This window comes from Muntiacus reevesi, chromosome 1 (assembly GCF_963930625.1).
Source record: "Muntiacus reevesi chromosome 1, mMunRee1.1, whole genome shotgun sequence".
Classification (NCBI taxonomy): domain Eukaryota; kingdom Metazoa; phylum Chordata; class Mammalia; order Artiodactyla; family Cervidae; genus Muntiacus; species Muntiacus reevesi.
The window spans coordinates 134,531,464-134,555,441 of NC_089249.1; the positions used below are offsets into that span (position 1 = coordinate 134,531,464).

At 37.3% G+C, this 23,978-nt stretch overlaps 1 protein-coding gene across 1 annotated transcript in view; it reads left to right on the plus strand.

Annotated features, from left to right (window-relative positions):
- Window positions 1-544: 544 nt before the first annotated feature.
- The window catches only part of ANKRD13C (ankyrin repeat domain 13C), a 99,332-nt gene continuing 75,898 nt past the window's right edge, over window positions 545-23,978 (plus strand). Inside the window, exon 1 of the mRNA XM_065911068.1 lies at window positions 545-1,307. Coding sequence (XP_065767140.1) covers window positions 863-1,307 — 445 coding nt within the window. The 5' untranslated portion in view covers window positions 545-862. The remainder of the gene's footprint in view (window positions 1,308-23,978) is intronic.

A 23,978-nucleotide genomic window follows, 5' to 3' on the forward strand; every position in this document is an offset into this window, starting at 1 on the left:
AACTTTTGTGGTGATTTGACACTTCAGCACTACGATTTGCCTCTCCTTTTTTTCCCCGTTCATCCCAACTTTTTGTATCCACTTCATTCAAAGTTGTTATCTTGTGCTCAAGTGTTTGACTATTTTTCCTCCTCTAATGACACATACACACACTAACACAATGTATGGCACGAAGTAGATGCTTAACAAATGCTTATTGAATGAGTGGCCTGTGCATTTCAGTGACATCACATCCTGTGTGCCTGGGTGTCAGTCTGCACTCATCTCCGGGAAGCCCGGAGGTCGCAGGGTTTAAGTCACCGTTTATAAGGTGCATCGAATATGTCAAACACAGGCTCAGGTTGCAGACTTCCCACAAGAAGCGCAGCCATCGGGAGTGCTGGATCTTCTCTTTTGGTTGAGAGACCAGCTAGGGGCCCAAACCCGCTGCCTGGTAGGCGACGGCGTTCCGCAACTCTGGGAATAGAACGTGCGAGGGCGGGAGCAGGCAGCTCACTTATCGCGGTGTTTCCTCCCTCCTGCCTCCCGGGGGAGTTCTCGCGAGAGAAGTCAGGGGAAGATGGCCGTGCCCTGTTTTTCGGAGTGAGGCAGTGGCGGCGGCTGCGGCGGTGGGGACGGGAATCCTAGTATCGTGGGCCCTTGAGCTGTAGCTCCCCCCAGCGAGCGCGCGTCCCTTCGTGCCTAGGCGAGAGCCGGCTCTTCTTCCTCCGGGAGATGCGTTTGTCCCGGGCTCGGGGGCGCTCTGGGAGTTCATGCTGCGCTGGAGTATCCTGGCCACCGCTCTAATCGCCTTGTGCCGCCGCAGCGCCAGTTTCGTCGCCAGCGGTGAGCCTCCTGGATTCCTTCTCTGCCCGTGGCGGCGATGACCGGGGAGAAGATCCGCTCATTGCGGAGGGACCACAAGCCCAGCAAAGAAGAGGGGGACCTGCTGGAGCCTGGGGATGAGGAAGCGGCGGCTGCCCTCGGCGGCACCTTTACCGGAGGCAGGATTGGCACAGGCGGCAGCAGCAAGAGCGGTAGAGCCTGTCATAAGATCTTCAGTAACCATCACCACCGGCTACAGCTGAAGACAGCTCCGGCCTCCTCCAATCCCCCCGGCGCCCCGGCCCTGCCGCTGCACAATTCCTCCGCGACTCCCATCTCCCAGTCCCCGGCTCTTTTAGCGGGCACCAACCCCATTGCTGTCGTCGCAGGTGGAGGCAATTGCCCTGCACACTACCCGGTGCACGAGTGCGTCTTCAAGGGGGATGTGAGGAGACTGTCCTCTCTCATCCGCACGCACAATATCGGGCAGAAAGATAATCACGGTGAGGAGTGCTCGCCCCTGTCCACCTTTCCTTCCTAGAGCCTAGGTTGCGCCTCCTCAGGCCTCTGAAATCCTAGGCGTCTGTAAATCCTAGGCTTCTATCGGACTCTTCTTTGCTCTCCTTTGCCCATCATCCGAGCCAAATGCCCGTAAATCATGTAATAGCATGCCAGTGGTCTGGGGATTGGTTCTTGTGGGTGCAAAGGATTGCTTCTTCCTGGCCTTCTTCAAACTATTAGAAGCTGTTTTATCTTTGAGTCAGGGCTTTAGTTGATTCTCGACAATAAGAAATTTTAGACTGTCTCTCGTCCAGCCTGGTCGTCATCCTTGTTTATTGAATTGTATCTTTTTCCACCCCCTCTCCACCCTTGGGATCTTGAATTTTGAACATATAAATTGCCCACCTCCCTTTATCGTCCAGGTACAGAACCCAACCTGGCTGCAACTGGTTATGATTTCTACAGCCGTTAGGCTGTCTCTCTGGTTTTCCTTCTGCTTTTAAGGAAGCTTAGTTTGATACAAAGTGTTTACACTTTTGCAGGTGTTTTGATTTCTGAAAGCAACAGTACCAATTTGTTGGCATTTGATACCTAGAGCAAGTAGTGACTTCCAAGTGGCTAAGATGTTAAAGCAGAGCTTAGAGTTTTACACTTATTTCACATAGATAATTGCTGATAGTAATTAAAACATTACTTGATGACCTGTGATGAAAAATAGTACTATGATTTTTCATAGTAACTTCCTCATATCCTACATGACAACATGTAGTGTCATTTGTTATTCAAGGACTGTATTTCTACTTTTTGCTTTAACTTATTAGCTGATTTTTTTGTTTCTTCTAAAAACATAATGTGATTGAGTTGACTGTGATAATGTGATTATCAGTTGACTGTCATAGTGTGATTGACTTTATTTTACTGTGATTTAAGCCACAGTAAAATAAAGCTAATGTAAACACTGATATTTTCAGCATTTAACAGATACGCTGTTTTAAACTGGGTACTTGGCAAATATTGTTAATAGTTCAGCTTTTAACCGAACATGAGAGTTGTATGCATTCAATTAGAACACACTCAATTCTGTGCTCAAAATAGTATAACACATTAATGAAATACATGCCTGTTGAATAAGCTTCCTTAATTCCACTGGACTCTAGGCTTCTTATCTACAATTAGGGCAAAAACAGAGGTTAAAAAAAAAGAGTAAGTTTCCACTGTTTGTATAATTCTCTGACAACTGCATTTGTATTCTGAATTTAAAATATTGTAATATTACTGTCATTTATTAAAAATCAACCCCCCAAAATGTTCCTAAAAGCTGCACCCAGTTTTTCATTCTTAAGTTTATTTAATTACTTTACTATTGTTTCAACAGCATCATATTGTTTGTTGATAGTAATTATATTTTAACCCTTTGGGAAACGGTTTTTAGTGGGAGATCTATTATTGTAGCTTTGAATGTTTAGAATGTTTTTCAGATTTGATCTTCATATAGCTATATAAAAGGTTTATCTTATGGCCATTGCCTTTAAAATATTGCCATTTAAGGGTTCCATTACATTGAAATATACCTGAAAACTGTTGAAACTTTGTTTTTGACGGATGATTCCCTTTGAAAGAAGTGAGAGGTGACTGTGACTAAGTATGATAGTATGATGTTAAAACTGATTTTCTTGATTGATCACAGAAGGTACTGAATTGCAGGATTATTGTGCTTGCATGTCTGTCATCTAGCAGATGAAAGCTGGTTTGTTAAAGTACAAATTCTGCTCAAAGTAATAGCAAAGTAATTAGAATCCTAAATACCTTTAAACTCTTTTCCATAGCCTACTGAAATTCTTTTTAAAAATCAGTTTAATATACTAAGTGCTTGCATTGTACTTAGCTGCCCTTTGTTGATTTTTTTAATTGAAGTGTAGTTGACTTACAGTGTTTCGGGTGTACAGCAGAGCAATGCAGTTATATATATATATATGCACACGTATTTTAGTTTTTTTTCAGATTCTTTCCTGTTTTAGATTATTGCAAGATACTGAATATAGTTCCCTGTGCTATACAGTTCAGTTTAGTTCAGTCACTTAGTCGTGTCTGACTCTCCGCATCCCTGTGGATTGTAGCACACCAGGCTTCCCTGTCCATCACCAACTCGTGGAGCTTGCTCAAACTCATGTCCATCAAGTTGGTGATGCCATCCAACCATCTTATCCTCTGTCGTCCCCTTCTCCTGCCTTCAATCTTTCCCACCATCAGGGGAAAGTGCTATACAGTAGGTCCTTGTTATCTGTTTCATATGTAGTAGTGTGCATCTGTTTATCCGGTGTTTAGCCCCCCCTTCCCCTTTGGTGATCATAATTTTTTTTATGTCTGTGAGTCTGTTTCTGTTTTGTCAGTAAGTTCATTTGTATCACTTTTTATTTATTTGAATTCATTAATTTTTGGCCGCACTCGGTCTTCACTGCTGTGCCCAGGCTTCTCATTGTAGTGGCTTCTTTTGTTGTGAAGTACAGGCTCTAGAGCACTGGCTCAGTAGTTGTGCTACATGGGCTTAGTTGCCCTGAGGAGTGTGGAAGCTTCCTGGACCAGGGATTGAGCCCATGTTCCCTGCATTGGCAGGTGGATTCTTAATCGCTGGAGCACCGGGGAGGTGCATATCACTTTTTTAGATTCCCCATATAAGTGCTGTCTTAAGATACTTGTCTTTCTCTGACTTATTTCACTTAGACTGATAATCTCTAGGGTCATCTATGTTGCTGCAAATGGCATTATTTCAGTCTTTTTTATGGCTTGGTAATATTCCTTTGTCTATATATACCACGTCTTTATTCATTTATCTATCCATGGACATTTAAATTATTTCCATGCCTTGGTTATTGTAAATCATGCTGCTGTGAACTTTGGGGTGCATTTATCTTCAAATTAGAGTTTTTGTCTTTTCTGGATATATGCCCAGGAGTTGGATTGTTGGATTCCTCTGTTAATTTTAGTTTTTTTAAGGACCCTCCATACAGTTCCCCTTAATGGCTGCACCAATTTACATTCCTACCAGCAGTGACATTGTTGGCATTTTTCATGAATATAACCAGTGTTTCACATACTGGTGGAAAGTGTAATTGTTGTTTTCTGCAATATATAGATACATTCTCATCTCCTGCAGTGAAGACTCCTAGAAAGAGTAGCTTCTATTTAACTTTGTTCTTGTTTAGTTGCTAAGTCATGTCCAACTTTTTGTGACCCCATGGACTGTAACCCACCAGGCTCCTCTGTCCATTTGATTTTCCAGGCAAGAATACTGGAGTGGGTTGCCATTTCCTTCTCCAGGGGATCTTCCCAACTCAGGGATCAAACCTATGTTTCCTGCTCCACAGGTGGATTCTTTATCACTGAACCTCCTGGGAAGCCCATTTCTGTTTAATATGCTACTTCTTCAATCTTTTCGCTTATAGCTGCATAATTTCCCTACTATGTTTACATTACTTTTACTCTTGAGAGTTTACTAACCTAGATATTTCGTTAATTTTTTTTGGAATATTTTTCCTTTCAAATTACAGAAGATAAAGGCATTTTAAGTTGCCCAACAAAAACAAGCTATGTATTACATTTGGATTGTTAAAACATGATAAATACATAGCAGAATCATCTACTCATTCAGGTGCATAGCAGAGCCATACAATTATACCATACCATATGACATAGTTGTATGTTCACTTGACATTCTTTCCATAATATAATGATGATGATGATCATGATCTTAGTTTATTGAACATGTGAGCACTATGCTAAGTGTTTACATACATTATCACATTTAATTCTCACAATAACCCTGCAAAGCAGATAGTTTTATTCTTGTTTTAAAGGAGGAAACTGAAGCCTCGAGGCACAAGGAAACTTTGCCAAAGTTGCATACTTAGTATAAGTTCCAAAATGGGGAACTGAACTAACAGTGAGGGCTTCAAAACCTGTGATCAACCTTTGTAAATTTTCTGTTAATCAGGACCCACTAATTTGCAAAGAAGTCAGTTTTAATAATGTGTATGTGGCATTTTATGGTAAAATTCTTTGATATATATTTTCTCATTTAGTACCTATAGAAAGATAATGCTATTAAACAGCTCTCAGAGATTTCCTGTGCAGCCCAGATCTCTCACTATTGTTTTTTTTCTTCTTCATCTAATGGCACAGATAAATATGCTGCCTTGTTCACGTGATAGCCCTTTAGATACTTGACAAGCAAGAGCTATCATGTTCTTCCTATCTTTATGTTAAACATTCCTAACTTCTGTATCCATTCTTCATAAGATATGATTTACAAAGTGCTAAGAATGGTACCTGAAACCTAGTGAATACTATAAAACTGTATTAAATAAGTAAATGAAGATCTTATTCATCTTTTAGTGAAACTCTAGTTGCTTAGTCTTTCCTTTGAGGATGGAAAGAACCAACCTTAGTGTTGAAGTTATAGTAGCCTCATAAACAAGACAAAGAGATTATATTTATTGCTCTAAGTGGTACACATTTAGTAATGTGCATTACTAAAGAGCACACATTAAATAATACAGTGAAATAATATGTGGATTTTTAAAAATGTTGTTTATTCTCAAGTGGTTGTCTTCCTATTCTAATGTCTTCTTGTGCTTTTTTTAAAACCTCAAAACAGAACTTTGCATTTATTAATACTTATCTTGTTAGTTTTGATTCTTTATTCTATCTACCTTGGAAGCTTATTGAATTCTACAGATAGTAGATAGTGCTTAGTCAACCATGTCTGACTTTTTGTGACCCCATGGACTGCAGCCCTCCAGGCTCCTCTGTCCATGGAATTTTCCAGGCAAGAATACTGGAGTGGGTTGTCATTTCCTACTTCATGGGATCTTTTCAACCCAGGGATTGAACCTGCATCTCTTGTGTCTCCTGCATTGACAGGCAGATTTACCACTGTGACACCTGTTATTGGATCCTAATTTGATCACTGTTTAGCTCATTATTCATTAGCTCTTTCAGTTTGTAGTGATCTTGGAATTGAAACACGTCCTTTGGGGGGGGTGTGTGTGTATGTGTGTATTTATAAGTTATTGTCAAGTTGAATAGGGGCAGGGATAGAGCTCTTTTTTTTTTTGTGGAAAAATGTTAGTTTAGTTTGAATTGCTTTTTCTGAGCCATCAGTTATACTGGGGAATATTGTATTTGGATCCAAACATATTGCTTGAAATATAAGTTAAATACAGTAACAGTTATAATATCATCTATATACTGTGTTCAGAAATGGCAATGATTTTGACTCATGGTATATTTAGTAACAGTTTTGTTTGAGTGGGGAAAAAGATACATTAAACATACAAAAATTGATTCAACTCTATATCATTAGTGTATCTTTAGCTTTATACTACTATTTTTTTAAGTATAGGATTAAAGTTTAAGTCTAAGCTTTTTTTTTCCACATTGAGTGTAAATATTTTTCTGACTTTTTTTTTTTGCCATTGGTATTTAAAGAAAGCATCGTGTTAACATGCAGTTTTTTTTCTTTTTTTTTTACAGTTGGTGGTAATGATTTTTATTTCTTCTTTAGAACTGAGAATGATTGTGACGTTTATAGAAGACTGTCTTGATTTTGACTGCATTTCCTATTTGTTAAACTTGTAATTTTTTTCCCCCTTAATTAAGTTAAATATCTTTGGAAGTTAAGCACCTTATCTTGGAAACTAGTCAAAAGCTTTTAGGTGCTAAAGTGATGAAAATCCTTGATCTAGGAATTGCTTAAACTAGTCTTTCCTAGATATGGAAAAATTTTGATCTATTCTGAGAGATTTGGCAGTTTGTACTGCCTTTAATTACACTATCTGGCATGGGACAAACCATTTTCTCTATACACAGTTAATTTTTATTTCTTATTGAGTTGTAATCTTCTTGAAGCTGTTTTATATAGTGATTAGAGATTTCAAATTCAAGATAAAATTCATTTTGTGACTATTCCTACCAATGCAGGTGACTCAGTGAAGTGATAAAGAAACGGTCAGCTTGTGTCTGGTGGCTGGCAAATTTCTTCAAACAGAAATTTTAAAATATCTTACATTCAGAAAGTTTAAAAATGTACACTTGAATATGGAGGCAGTAGAATAATCTGTTTGGTGCCCATGCAATATGTTTATTCTGGCTTATTCTATATAAATTGATCTTCCTTTTGATGCTATTCTCTGCTTTTGGTCCCTAACATTCATAAGGTGTGATGCACAATGTGTTGTTTGTTTGAGAAGAGGCGACTATAAAGATAAACTTTGCATGGCAAAAAAAATCTTGAAGTCTCAGGTGAACAATTTTAGTCAAGAGGCACATCTTTAAATGAACACTGGTGGTTTTGTATCTGTTCTCATGTTTTGTAGTCTTTTCTGAGTTTTGTTTTCTGGAAGACATGCCTCATTTTTCTTCAGATTAAAAAAAAGTGGTTTCTGGAAGCCCAAGATAATCCATTAACGTTTTCAGCACTGACACTGGGTATGAGGCTGATTCAGCTGTGAAAGCTGTCACTCCCCTAATCTGTGGAGTTGATTAATTGATCTTCATGATTATATAAATATGACCATCCTCCTTTCACCTTTCCTGTGTGTATATCTCCGACCAGATAGGACTGTCCTGGAATTGAATGACTGTGCTTCCCAATGCCATCATCATTAGCATTGTAGAATGTGAACTGCTGCTTAAAACTGGGATATGAACACATCTTCTGGAAACCTACTTTCACTGAACTATGGTAGAAGTAGGAAGGTCTGACTTTTCAACTTGACAAAAAAGGAAGCAGAAATGAGCAGTTACTGATGATGAAGTGTCCTGGGCATCAGCAGTGAGGCAGGACAATTTGGAAGGACTTACTAATGGAGAACTGAGTATGTTGGTTCCAAGTTAATGACATTCTTAAGTCATAGAAATCTAAAGAGTACAAGGTAATTGTCAGGATTCTTTGTTCTATAAAATGAGTGTAGTTTCTCAAAAAGTATTCTTGCCTGGAGAATCCCATGGACGGAGGAGCTTGGTAGGCTACAGTCCATGGGGTCGCAAAGAGTCGGACATGACTGAGTGACTTCACTTTCTTTCTTTCTCAAAAATTGGTTTGGAGTTGAGCAGACAAAGAATATATTCCTCTTCACATTTATATGTCATCTATTTTATCTGGAGAGAGATGGAAGGTCAGTTTTAGAGCAAGACAGAAGCATATCAGATGAGTGTAGGAAAAAGAGAAACGATCTCTTTTCTAACTGCTTAAAGATTATGAATGTTGTTCGTTAGTTACCAGGATATGTGAGGTTTAACTCTGTGGTTGGTTGTGTTTCATCTGTTTTTGAGCCTGTTAGTCTTGTTGATATCCCGAAGATTATCTGCAAAACTAGAAGGCATTTTTTATGTATCAGATCTGAGTTTGAGACCATGCTTCTCTACAAACTAGATTTTATGTAATTATACTATTTACTTAACTGCTGAAATAAGTAGATATAATAATATCTATATCTTGGGGCATTATTTTCTTATATGGGAGACTGTACTTGAACATAATGTTGAAGGCTCATATCATAGTAGTAGCGATTAATATAAATACCTTGCTCTCACATTTGCTATGACGTACTTTTCAGCAGAGGACACTTTAGTTTTTGAAGTTTAGGTAAAGTTTCATTCACCTGAGATTTTGTCTGATACTTGAATTTATACTGCCTATCAGTTTGCTACAAGGTTAGGTTTATTTGTCTCTCCTGTAAGTCATCTTTAGTCTACTACTGGTATAACTCGGTTCATACCTGTCATATACTGTCATCACTTTTGTTTGTTTTGGGGTGTTTCTAATTTGGATTTTGTTTTTCTGCATATATCTTTCAGTTGTTTCTGTCTTTCCCAGTTTTTTTCTTTTAGTTGAGATCCAAAAGAAGGGGAAAATCTGAAGGAATAAGCATACTTTAAAAAATAATTCACTTCTGGAGGATCTTTGTTTTTCTAATAAAACTTTTATTGAAAAAATTAAAAAAAAAAAATAATTCACTAGGTAAACCTTCTGAGGGGAACAGTAGATAAAGTCAAGCACCTAAATAAACGTTAAATTCAGTATCAGGTTACTGGTATATTCCAGTTTACAATAACTTCATATACCTTCTAGGTGTATGAACAACAACAAAAAAATGCATTTGGATTCTTGAGTGTAGGTATCTGTCAGGTTTGTTAGTTCATCCTCTCTTAATCAGCATGGTGCTGAATTCTGTAAAGCCACCAGTGCTATGTTGCTCATCCTTTTGGACATTGGTTGGCTTTCATAGAGAATCGTGTGGAGACTTGCATTGTCCTGGGTAAAATGCTTTTTGGAAAGTAAAAACAGATTTTAACACTATTCTGATGGTTCTTTATGGGAAGATACCCTGGAGGAGGGCATGGCAACCCACTCCAGTATTCTTTCCTGGAGAATCTCATGGACAGAGGAGCCTGGTGGGTTCTTAGGGTCACAAAGAGTTGGACACGACTGAAGCAACTTAGCTTGCTCGCTAATGGTTTTTTATAGTTTTTACCCCCCATTTTTTTGGTTCATTCATTCCTTCATTTAACCGATATAAACTGACCTCCTGATAATGTGATAAACAGTGTTTTAGGTTCTGGGGTTACTTAGAGCAGTGAGCAAAATGAACAAAGTCTCTGCTCTCAGGGAGCTTACATTCTAGTGGGGCAAGATAAATAGTAAACAAACTAATAAATATATGGTAGTATTCTTTGGTGTCTCAGATGGTAAAGAATCTGCCTGCATTGCAGGAGACCCAGGATCAATTTCTGGGTTGGGAAGATCCCCTGGAGGAGGTAAGGGCTACCCACTCCAGTATTCTTGCCTGGAGAACTCCATGGACAAAGGAGCCTGATGGGTTACAGTCCATGGGGTCACAAAGAGTTGGACACAACTGAGCGACTGACACAGCAGCAACATAATGATAAATATTATAAAGTAAAATAAAGCAGGGTGAAGAGGATAGAGAGTGCTGGCAGTATAGGGAGGGGAGGTTAGGTTCTGGAAAGACATCAGGGATGAGAAAAATTAGAGCAGTTACTTAAAGAAAATTAGGGAGCTGTTTTCTAGAATAGAAGAATTTTAGGCAGAGAATTGCAAATATAAAGAAAGGTACCATGTTCAAGGAATAGAAAGAAGGCAAGTATGACTGGAACAAGGCAGAGAGTGGTAGGAGATGGGAAGTTTTGAGATGTGGGGGTGGGGAGGGGGGGGTGGGGGATGTAAGCCTGCAGAACTTTTTGTAGACCAGTGATTGCTTTTACTTCACTCAACATAGGAAGTGATTTGAGGATTTTGAGCAGCCAGGTAACATGATCTGATTTTAAAAGGCTCTCTCTGGCTGCTATATGAAGCAGAAAAGAAACTTGGATGGGCATAGATCAATTTAACATGCCTTTGTAATAAATGGGGTAACTGGAAATAATGAGAAGGTAGACCTGGGTAAGAGTTGAGGATATTTTGAAAGTAATATACGTGTGAATTTCAGTAATATAGTACCATTCATGAGAGAAAATACAAAAATTCTCCCTTTTTATTGCTTGCTTGGATGAGACTTGAAGGTATCTGTAGAAGCTGGAGCTTTGTTGGTTGTGTGTGTGTGTCTGTGTTAGTCCGTCAGTTGTTTCTGACTCACTGAGACCCCATGCCAGGCTCCTCTGTCCATGGGATTCTCCAGGCAAGAATACTGGAGTGGGTTGCCATTCCCATCTCCAGGGGATCGTCCCAACATGTAATTTCCTGTTTTGCTCCCTAGTTAGGGGGTACATGAAGTCAGAACTGTTTTTGTAATAATACAAAATCATTGTTTGCCTTTTTTTCACTGCAGTGACATTTCAACTGATGGTGCAAAAGTAGTGGTGGGTAAAATTGTTGGAATGTTAGCATGAATTAAGGCACTGAACTGCTAGTAGTCATGTATTAGTCACTGCCTGTACTTGAAGTGGGGCAGGGGTGGGGAAGCCAATTTCACAATGTCTTTGCTGTAGCTGTAGAAATTGTTAATTTTTAAAGTCTTAATCTTGAGTACATGCTTTTTATATTCTTTGAGACATTATATGGATTATGCATGCTTTTCTGCTATATACTGAAGAGAAAATAAGGGAAAACACTGTGCATTTTGAGTTGTAAGCCAAACTGGCTGCTTTTGTCATGAAACACTATTTTTTTTGAAAAAACAGCTTACACACAGATTATGGTTATTCCAATTTGGATATTTGGGATGCATTTTCTGGAAATTGAAAGTGAACCTGGGACCTCAAGGAAAACAATTGGTAGTCTTTGTTGTCCATGAAAGAAGTTCAATTTGAGATGAAAGAATTTAGAAAACTTGTCTTTGTCACTCTAAGCTTGACAGTTTCTTAGTATTTAAACACTTTTGCTCATATTGGTAATATTACTAAATGTGATTTAAAAAATTTTGTATCATGAAATGTGTTGACATATGGAAGATCTGAATGACTCAGTCAACCAGTATTTTTTAGACTGATCAAGTTCACTATGTTACAGAATCATGCATCAGTAAAGATTCATTCAAAGTGCAAGTGAAACCAATGAATTTTAGTGTACCACAAAACAAAAAATTTATTGATATGGTTTTAGATTTCACATGGCAACAGTCCATTAAGAAATGACCACTTAATAAGTTTTGGTGTCGTATCAAAGAATACACCTGATTATTTGAAAAGGCTATTAAAATGCTCCTTTTTTTTTTTTTTAATTGCTTGCCATCTGAATCTGGATTTACTTATAAATTTTCTATTAAGCCAAACATTTAATTTACTTTAATTTTTAATTAAAGAAATTAAAATTGTACCACTCATCATTTTTTAAAAAATTTGTTTTGGAAAATTGCAATTATGTTTTTCATAAAAAATTTATATTAGCATATAATGAGTTTATTGTAATTTTAAAATTAGTAAGGAACATTTTAAAACAATTTAATGTGGTCTTGAAACCAGAAAGTCTGCAATCTGTTGGTATGGTAAAAAGAATACTGATTTTAACATACAGTTCAGTTCAGTTCAGTTCAGTCATGATTTCTATATATGTAATTTTAGGAAATTAACTGTTATTAGATGTTTTTTTCTTATGACATGTGAAATAGGAATAATCTTTGTCTCATGGGGTTAGGGGGCAAATTAAATAAGATATCTAAAGTATACAGCGTAGTGCTGGGCCTATACTAATATATGCCCTATAAATGGCAGCTATTTGGTTAATAATTTGCATACTTTAACACTGCAGTGTTCTTAATGTTACTGGAATGTTTTTTAATCATTTAGCAAAACAGAGTTCAGTTTTGTTTACCAAGTTAGAACCAAGGCATCCAATTTCAGATTTTAAAGTATATTTTGAAAAGTTAACAGAGTTATTTTAAGATTTTTAGCATCCTTTGTGTAACAGATTAGCTTAAGCAGCAGGTTGAGGACTTAGATAACTGAGGGGATAGTAGATGAATCCTTTGTGTAACAGATTAGTTTAAGCAGCAGGTTGAGGACTTAGATAACTGAGGGGATAGTAGATGAATCCTTTGTGTAACAAACAGATTAGTTTAAGCAGCAGGTTAAGGACTTAGATAACTGAGGGGATAGTAGATGAAGGTTCAAACTAGTATGCTTAAACACTTAGTTTCATGATACATTTGGTCATGTGGTGTTGGGTAGAGAATGATGTTGATGATGAGTATTTTGAATTTTAAGCTATTGAAATTATAGTGTGACATATGGCATTCTTGATTGTAGGTAGTGTGTATTTCTGCTCATGTTCCTGCCTGTGAAGTGAGAGGGATTGGACTGTTGAACTCAGAGTCATTTCTAGTTTATAAATCTTTTGAAATTATGATTACTTTGGACTTGTAATAGGAAGTTTCATTTGTAACTTCAGTAGGTACTAAGGCTTTTACCTTTTCATCTTTATGTTCTTGGAGGATTTAAGAAAGCAGTAATTATTTAGGTGCATGAATGCCTTGATTTCTTCACCTTTGTGCTCTGTCTAGACTCTTGTGTGTCCTCCTTAATTTGTGTAATTTTTTGAATAGTTACTATGTTTACATGCTACAAAACTATAAAAAGATATACAAGGATATGATGTAAAAATAGTGTCTCTCCCACCTGTCTTTATCCACCCAGTTATCCTCTTTGCAGCAACTAGTGTTATCAGTTCCTTGTTTTCTTTTTCTGTTACCGTTTAGAACATACAGTTCAGTTCAGTTCAGTTCAGTCGCTCAGTCGTGTCTGACTCTTTGTGACCCCATGAACTGCAGCATGCCAGGCCTCCCTGTCCATCACCAGCTCCCAGAGTTTACCCAAACTCATGTCCATTGAGTCGGCGATGCCATCCAACCATCTCATCCTCTGTTGTCCCCTTCTTCTCTTGCCTTCAATCTTTCTCAACACTGGAACTTCTCCAGTGAGTCAGTTCTTTGCATCAGGTGGCCAAAGTATTGGAGCTTCAGCTTCAACATCAGTCCTTCCAATGAATATTCAGAGCTGATTCCCTTCTTTGTCTCACCCCCTCTTTTTACCCACACATATCTAATTAGCAAGTTATTTTGAATCAGTCGCCTTTCTGTCTCTGTTCCACTTAGACCAACCAATTTTTATTATCTTTTCCCTGGAATACTGTACTGGATCTGCAACTAGTCTCCCTATGTTCAAATTCCATTCTCTCTGGGTTAAGAAAAGTTATCTTAAAAAGTAAGCTGTATCATTCTTCTCCCCATTCAAGATCCTTTAATGCCTTCTCCACTTCAAAATAAGTTCATATTTTTTTCAATTCAGTTCAGTTTCTCAGTTATGTCCAACTCCTTGCAACTCCATAAACCGCAGCACACCAGGCCTCCCTGTCCATCACCAACTCCCAGAGTCCACCCAAACCCATGTCCATTGAGTCCGTGATGCCATCCAACCATCTCATCTGCTGTCGTCCCCTTCTCCTCCTGCCCTCATTCTTTCCCAGCATCAGGGCCTTTTACAATGAGTCAGCTCTTCGAATCAGGTGGCCAAAGTATTGGAGTTTCAGCTTCAACATCAATCCTTCCAATGAACACCCAGGACTGATCTTTAGGATGGACTGGTTGGATCTCCTTGCAGTCCAAGGGACTCTCAAGAGTCTTCTCCAACACCACAGTTCAAAAGCATCAATTCTTTGGCACTCAGCTTTCTTTAAAGTCCAACTCTCACATCCATACATGAGCACTGAAAAAACCATAGCCTTGACTAGACAGACCTTTGTTGGCAAAGCAATGTCTCTGCTTTTTAATATGCTGTGTAGGTTGGTCATAACTTTCCTTCTAAGGAGTAAGCGTCTTTTAATTTCAGGGCTGCAGTTACCATCTGCAGTGATTTTGGAGCCCAGAAAAATAAAGTCAGCCACTGTTTCCACTGTTGCCCCATCTATTTCCCATGAAGTGATGGGACCAGATGCCATAATTTTAGTTTTTGGAATGTTGATCTTTAAGCCAACTTTTTCCCTCTCCTCTTTCACTTTCATCAGAGGCTCGTTAGTTCTTCTTCACTTTCTGTCATAAGGGTGGTGTCATCTGCATATCTGAGGTTATTGATGTTTCTCCCGGCAACCTTGATTCCAGCTTGTACTTCCTCCAGCCCAGCATTTCTCATGATATACTCTGCATATAAGTTAAATAAGCAGGGTGACAATACACAGCCTTGATGTGCTCCTTTTCCTATTTGGAACCAACCAGTCTGTTGTTCCATGTCCAGTTCTAACTGTTGCTTTCTGACCTGCATACAGATTTCTCAAGAGGCAGGTCAGGTGGTCTAGTATTCCCATCTCTTTCAGAATTTTCCACAGTTTATTGTGATCCACACAGTCAAAGGCTTTGGCATAGTCAATAAAGCAGAAATAGATGTTTTTCAGGAACTCTGTTGCTTTTTCAATGATCCAGGAAATGTTGGCAATTTGATCTCTGGTTCCTCTGCCTTTTCTAAAACCAGCTTGAACATCTGGAAGTTCACGGTTCACGTATTGCTGAAGCCTGGCTTGGAGAATTTTAAGCATTGCTTTACTAGCGTGTGAGATGAGTGCAACCATAGTTAAAGAACCTTCATGATCTAGCCCCTTCTTACTTCCCTGATATAATCTTGGGCCAATCTTTCCTTTTTTTCTGTGTCTGGCCATACTTGTTTTCTTTCAGTTCTTGAATATGCTAGGTTTTTTCTGGCTTCTGTCTAGAATGCATTTCTTCCCATTCTTTGATTTCTTATTTCTTACTTAGCTTTTAGATCTCATTTTAAACATTATGTCTTTAGAGAGATTTTCCTAATTTAAGTATCAAAAAGTATGCTTCTCATTATTTTCAGTCTTAGCCTTTTGTTTTTCTCAATACTTAAAATATATTTTGTTTCATTTTATATTTCTCTTCCTTTTATGAATATAAACTCCATGAAGGCAAGAGTTTTTGGCTTATTAGCGGTTGAATCTCTGGTGTTTAGCACTATATGCCTAGTGCATAGTGATGCTCAGTAAATAATTTATTGAATGAAAATGAATGGATTTGCTTCTGGGTAAAATGTTAAATAAATAACAGAACCTATGAACTCCTCTTCTAACTTTATATTAGGATACAATGGTGACTCTAGAATCAAGTAAACTAAATTATGAGAGAAATTTTTAATAACAGTAATGTAGTATGATTACATATAGAAATTATATTGATGAATGACAAGTATTCTATCCTGGAAGCAATATAATGTGACATGAAACCTTTAGTATTTAGAATATTGGTCTACAAACATTTCATTAAAGGGCAAGATAAGTAAATATTATAGGCTTTGCAGACTATACCATTTGTTACATGAAAGTAGCCATAGACAATTCATAAACAATCAGCATGTGGCTGGGTTCCAGTAAAACTTTATTTACGTCATGTCCCTGAATTAGAGGATAAAGAAGTTTCTAATACGGGAAACAGATGCCAGGAGTAAGTTTGTGCCAGAGCAAGCTTACCCTTTCTTCTTGCCTTCATTTATTGCTATCATTAAGACTTATAACAGTCAAAAAAAAAATAAAGCTTTTTTACAATACCTTATTTTGAAGAGAGATTCACACTGAACAAGCAAGTGGGCAAGAAAGCTTATTTTAGTTGAGAGCTAGACTAACCTGGGTGATGGTTGTTAAGGTAAAATAAATCTGGTAAAAAGACCTTTGTAAGGAAAACTTTTTTTTTATTATTTGAGTGAATAAGTTTTAACTTAACCCCCACTTCCTTATCTCTTCTTTATTTATTTTTAAACAGTCCTATTCTGATATAATTCCTTTAGTGTACAATTGAACCATTTAAAATATACAATTAAATGGTTTCTGGTAAATTCTAAGTTGTGCAGCTGTCACCACAATCAATTTGAGAATATTTTTATCACCTTAAAAAGAAATCATGTATTTTTTAACCTTTCAATGTTCCCCACTCAATTTCCTCCCGCCCTAGACAAATCACTAATCTACTGTCTCTTTAGATTTTATTATTCTAAACATTTCATATGAAAGAAAATGACACAATATGTGGTCTTTCACTTAGCACATTTTTTTTTTTTAATTTGTCTTATAGCATGCATCAGTACTTGATTCCTTTTTATTAACAATTACGATTACATTGTATGGGTATTTCTCATTTTATTTATACTCATCCATTAATGCACATTTGAGTTGTTTCTACTTTTTGGTTATTTTGAGTAATGCTCACATGAGCACCTGTATATATTTTGTGTGGAGGTGTTTTCATTTTCTTGGGTGTATACCTTTTGCTGGGTTGTGTGTTAAGTCTGTGTTTACCGTTTTGAGGAACTGCCAAACTTTTTTCCAAAGTGGTTGCACTATTTCACTGGCCCAAGAACAGTGTTTGAAGATTTCAGTTTCTCCTCCTTGCCAACATTTGTTGTTACCTGTCTTTGGTTATAGGCATCCAAGTGAGCATAAAGTTGTATCTGCTTGTGGTTTTAATTTGTACTTCCTTAGTGGCTAATGATATTGAGTATATTTTCATGTGCTTTTTGGCCATTTGTATATCTTCTTTGGAGAAATGGCTATTCATATATTCTTATTTTTAAATTGGATTGTCTTTTTATTATTTAGTTTTAAGATTTCTTTATATATTTTGGATTCAAAAACCCTTATCATATATATGATTTGCAGAATATTTTCTTCCTTTGTGGGTTGTCTTTTCCTCTTCTTGATGGTATCTTTTATAACACAAAATGTTGTAATTTTGGTGAAATCCAATTTCTTTTCTATTTGCTGTGCTTTTGGTGTATCTTAGAAACCATTACCTAAAGATCACAAAAATTTACTCCTTTGCTTTTTTCCCTAAGATTTTTAGAGTTTTAATCCTTACATTTAGGTCTGTGATCTTTTTTAAAGTTAATTTTTGATGGTGTGATTGATATATACTTATGTCCTTATGCAAGTAAATACTATATTGATTATTGTGGTTTTGTTGTAAGTTTTGAAATTGAAAAGTATGAGTTCTCCAACTTTGTTGGTTTTTTCCCAAGATTGTTTTGAATATTTTGGGTCCCTTGAATTTTTGTATGAATTTTTGGATCATCTTGTCAATTTTCGACAAAAAACCAGCTGGGTTTTAATGGAGAGAGCTTTGAGTTTATGGACCAATTTAGGGAGCATTGTCATCTTAACAATATTTAATCCATGAATTTGGGGTATTTAGGTATTTAATTTTTTTCAATAGTATTTTCTAGTTTTTGGAGTAGAAGCCTTGTACCATTCTCCTTATCTTTTGAGTTACATGCAGCAACTCCTCAATCCCTCAGCTGTTTGATTTCTTTGTATTATTTAGAATGTCATAGGAAAGTACTTTAATATCAGTTTGTTCTTTTAGCTTCAGCGTGTAGAGGAGTTTCTGCTACTTTTTCTCTTGGATGTTGAGAGAAAAGCAAGGGCAATATGCTTGCCCTTTCCCATGCTAGATCTGAATGAATCATTCCAGGATGGAAAAGCAGAAAAAAAAAAAATCCATTTGAGAGTCTTTGAAAGTGGTTATTATAAAAAAAGCATCAATATAAGTATCCTAAGTCTCTATTAAGAACTGTAAGAAATAGAAGTTTAGAAAATAATTGCCTTGTAGTAACACATAAAGCAGTTTGTTTCTTTAAAACTGGTAAATCATGATGTGAATAAAACCGTCCAAATTATCAAGATACTATGGAAATTAAAAAAAATATAGTCACTTCATTTAAAAATATCTAAGTTGAATACAGTAAAAAAGTCTTGACAGTAAAGGAAATTAAATGCTGTACAAAACTAATTTGAAAACAAAGACTGTAGAGGAAATTGAGACATTAAAAGAATGAAGGATGAGTTAAATATGGAATATATATGTATAGATTTTATGCTATGAATAATATGTATTTCCATAGAATAAAACAGAAGAAATGGATCAGAGGCCATACCCAGAGCTATAAATAGAGAGGAAAAGAAGAAAACATTTTACCTCTGCAGTGTTAAAACATACTTGATACACCATCTTATAATTGTGGAATTTTTTCTAGTCAAGTACTCACTTGTGAGAGCAAGTTTCTAAAAAAAAACTTTTGTTTCAAATTTTGAGAGACATATAATCCATAACAGGTAAGTAAATGGCTCATAATCACTGAATAAATCTGAAGCAAAAATGGACCTAAAGGAAAAGTAAAAGTACTGACCTCTTTATAACTGCATCAAAAAGAATAAAATACCTAGGAATAAGAGATGCTTCCTTGGTGCCTCAGACAGTAAAGAATCTTCCTGTGGTGCAGGAGACCTGGATTTGATCCCTGGGTCTAGAAGATGCCCTGGAGAAGGAAAATGGCAGCCTACTCCAGTGGACTTTCCTGGTACCTCAGTCAGTAAAAAAATCTGCCCACAGTGTGAGAGACCCAGGTTCAATTCCTGGGTTGGGAAAATCCTCTGGAGAAGGCAGTGGCAATCCACTCCAGTATTCTTTCCTGGAGAATTCCATGGCCAGAGGAGCCTGGCGGGCTACAGTCCATGGGGTTGGAAAGAATCGGACATGACTGAGTGACTAACACACACACACGCCTAGGAGTATACCTCCCTAAGGAGGTAAAAGACCTGTACTAGGAAAACTGTCAGAGCCTCATGAAAGAAATTGAAGACTAAATACACAGACAAAAAGATATACCGTATTCATGGTTTGGAAGAATTAATATTGTTAAAATGGCTCTACCACCCAAAGAAGCCTACAGATTTATTACATCCTTATCAAAACACCAAGGGTGTTTTCCATAGAACTAGAATGAATAATTCTAAAATTTGTATGGAAACACAAAAGACCCTGATTACCAAAGGAAATCTTGAGAAAGAAGAACAGAACTGGAGGGATCAAGCTTCCTGACTTCAGACTACTATAAAACTACAGTAACCAAACAGTATGGTATTGGCACAAAAAGAGACATTTAGATCAGTGGAACAGAACAGAAGGCTCAGAAATAAACCCACGTTGGTCAATTAGTCTATGACAGAGGAGGCAAGAATACACAATGGAGAAAAGACAGTCTCTTTAATAAGTGATGCTGGGAAAACTGGCCAGCTTACATGTCAAAGAATGAGATTAGAGCAGTTTCTGACACCGTATATTTACTAAAATAAACTCAAAATGAATTAAAGACCTAAATGTAAGACCAGTACTTCCTAGAAGAAAACATAGGCAAAACACTCTTTGATGTAAATAGTAGCAATATTTTTTTGATATGTTGCCTAAGCAAAGGAAATAAAAATAAACAAATGGGACCTAGTTAAACCAGAAAGCATTTGCATAGCAAAAGAAACCATTAACAAAATGAGAAGACTACCTGTGGAATGGGACAAAATATTTGCACATGATCTGACCAACAAGGGGTTAATATCCAAAATACAAAAACAGTTCATATAACTGAACATCAAAAAAAAAAAAAAAAAAAGAAAAACCTAATTAAAAAGTGTGCAGAAGGTCTGCGTAAACAGTTTTCCAAAGAAGACATACAGATTGCTAAGAGGCATGTTAATTATCAGAGAAATGCAAATTAAAATCACAATCATCTCACACTTGTCAGAATGGCTGTCATCAAAAAGAATACAAATGGTAAATCAATTGTACTCTAATAAAAATTAATTTAAAAGAACACAAAAAACAGATGCTCACAAGGATATGGAGAAAAGGGAACCTACACTGTTGTTAGGAATGCAAATTGGTGTGGCTGCTATGGAAAACAGTAAGGGGGTTTCTCAAAAAACTAAAAATAGAACCAGCAGTTTTACTCTTGGGTATTTATCTGAATGAAACTGAAAACACTTATTTGAAAAGATACATGCACCCCCAGTGTTCATAGTAACATTCTTTACAGTTGCCAAAATATGAAAGCAACCTAAGTGTCCATCAAATATGAATGGGTGAAGATGTGATTTATATACCATGGAATATCATTCAGTGATAAAAAAGTGAAATTTTGTTATTTGTAGCAACATGGATGAACTTGAAGTGAAATAAGTCAGAGACAAATACTGTATGATATTACTTATATGTGGATTCTAAAAAGTAAAATAGACCAGTGAATATAACAAAAAACAAACAGTTGCAGATATAGAGAACAAGCTAATGGTTATCAGTAGGGAGAAGCAGAAGGAGACAAGTGGAGATGGCAGAATAAGAGATACAAACCACTATGTACAAAATAAATAAGCTATAAGGGTATATAATATAATACAGGCAATATAGCCTATACTTTGTAATAGCTATAAATGAAATATAACCTTTAAAATTGTGAATCACTGTGTTATACACCTGAAACTTACATACTATTGTATGTTAGCAGTTTTCTAATTGGGAATCAGACTAGTTGGGTTTGAGTCATGTGTCTTCCCTGGTTCATGTTCTTAAGGTATGACATTTGTTACTAAGGGAAAACAGTAGTGAAGAAATTCCAAAAATAGTAACTATGACATCTGGTAACTAAAGCGAAGAAAAGGACTTTCATACATACTTGGAGAATAGTGAAAATCGTGATTTACTGTTGTGTTGGTAGTAAAGGAAAGAAAGCTGTGACTGTTAATTGCTGATAAAATTGAATCTGAGGTAAAGTGATTTGAAAGTGCTAAGAGTAATTATATTTTGATAGAAGGCATGATCATTAGCACTCATAAAGTTATTGCATCTTTATGCACTCATCAAAAAAGTATAAAAAATAGAAAAGTATTAATGAAGATAGAGAAAAGTTAACAAATAAAATCAAAGTAGGACTTCTGCCTCTAGTGATGAGCTAGATAATTAGGACCAGTCTTCTTTAGAAGCAAATAAGAATAAAATCCCAGCAGAACTATTCAGATCCCTAAATGACGATGCCATCAAGGTTTTGCATTCATTATGTCAGCAAATCTGGAAGACCCAGGCCACAGGACTGGAAATGGTCACTCCTCGTCCCACGTTCCAAGAAGGGTAGTACCAATGAATGTGCTAACCATTGGACAGTCACACTTATCCCCCATGATAGTAAGGTCATGCTTAAAATATTGCATGCTAAGCTTCAGCATTACGTGAACCAACAACTTCCCTATGTCCAGGCTGGGTTTAGAAAAGGGAGAGGAACTAGAGGTCAAATTGGCAACATTTGCTGGATTACAGAGAAAGCAAGGGAATTTCAGAAAACACCTACCTCTGTTTCACTGACTACGTTAAAGCCTTTGACTGTGGATCATGACAAACTGGACAGCTTTTAGAGAGATGAGAATACCGGACCAGTCTCCTGAGAAACCCATGTGCAGGTCAAGGAGCAACAGTTAGAACTCTGTATGGAACAACTGACTGGTTTAAGATCGAGAAAAAAGTATGACAGGGCTGTCTGCTGTCACCCTGTTTGTTTAACCTATATGCTGAGCACATGAGAAATGCTGGGTTGCATGAGTTAAAAGCTGGAATCAAGATAGGTGGGAGAAACATCAACAGTCTCATGTGCGAATGATTTGCTTTCTAATTGCATAAAGCAAAGAGGAACTAAAGAGCCTCTTGAGGGTGAAGGAGAGTGAAAGAGCTGGCTTAACTAAATATTAAGAAAACTAATATGGCATTCGGACCCATTACTGCATAGCAAATAGGGGAGAAGGTGGAAGTAGTGACAGATTTCCTCTTGGGTTCCAAAATCTCTGTGGACGGTGACTGCAGCCATGAACTCAGAAGACGATTGCTTCTTGGCAGGAAAGCGATGACAAACCTAGACAGTGTGTTGAAAAGCAAAGACATTACTCTGCCAACAAAGGTCCATATAGTCAAGGTTATGGTCTTCTCAGTGGTCACGTGTGGTTGTGAGAGTTGTACGGTAAAGAAGGCAGAGAATGCCAAAGAATTGATGCCATCGAACTGTGGTGCTGGAGAAGACTCCTGAAAGTCCCTTGGGCAGCAAGGAGATCAAACTAGTCAATCTTAAGGGAGATCAACCCTGAATAGTCATTGGAAGGACTGATGCTGAAGCTCTCCAGTATTTTGGTCATCTGATGCAAACAGATGACTCTTTGGAAAAGTTCGTGATGCTGGGAAAGATTGAGGGCAGGAGAAGAGGGTGTCAGAGGATGAGATGTCTGGATGGCATCACCAATGCAATGAACACGAACTTGGGCAAAGTCCGGGAGATGGTGAGGGACAGGGATGCCTGGTATACTGCAGTCCACGGGGTCTCAAAGAATAGGACACAACCGGGTGACTGAACAACAACAACAACAAAGAATAAAATATTCTACTTTAAGGGCATTGAAGATCTAATGAGGTAGGAAGGAACCCTTGGTCCAAGATCTGGCAGAAGATGAAAACCCAAAGAAGGGAGCCTAACACTTGAGGTTATTTTTCCCCAGTAGCTTTTGTGAATCCTGAAGAAGTGGTTAAGAGGCTGAGTAGTATTTTTGACAGTACCAGTGAGCTAAGAGGACAAAAGATAGAGATTGGGCTTCCCTGGTGGCTTGGTGGTAAAGAATCTGCCTGCAGTGCAGGAGACCCGGGTTTGATCCCTGGATTGGGAAGGTCTGGAAAAGGAAATAGCTATTCAGTCCAGTGTTCTTGCTTGGAGAATTACATCGACAGAGTAGCCTGGAGTGCTACAGTACATGGGGTTGCAAAGAGTTGGACACAACTGAGTGACTAACACTTTCACTTTCAGGACCTACCAGGTGTGGGGTATCTCTTAAACATGCTGGTCTTTGGGATGAAAACTTAAAGAGCTACAGCTTGGGAATAAGGGTAAATAAGCAGGTAAATCAGCTCTGATACAGGGTGAATCATACTTTTGAGTCATGAGGTCCAGAAAAAAATGTCAGTCCCTGGGTTAGTCTAGTACCCCCAGCCATATGGCAGAAGCAAATGAAAATCTCTGAAGGATTTATTTCTTAGGCTTCAAGATTTTTGCATAAGGAGTTAGTTAAATATCACATTCAGCTTATAATTAAAGATGGCCAGCATTACAGGGAAACTGGACAACATGAATGAGAACCAAAGAGAAGCAATAAGAGAAACAATCATCAGAGCTTCATTTATTGTAATTATTATTAGATAGAGACTATTTTTTATTATTTGATAGAATTATGGTTGATTTAGAATGTTATATTAATTTCTGGTGTATTGCAAAGTGGTTCAATTGTTCATATGTATACTCTTCCAGAT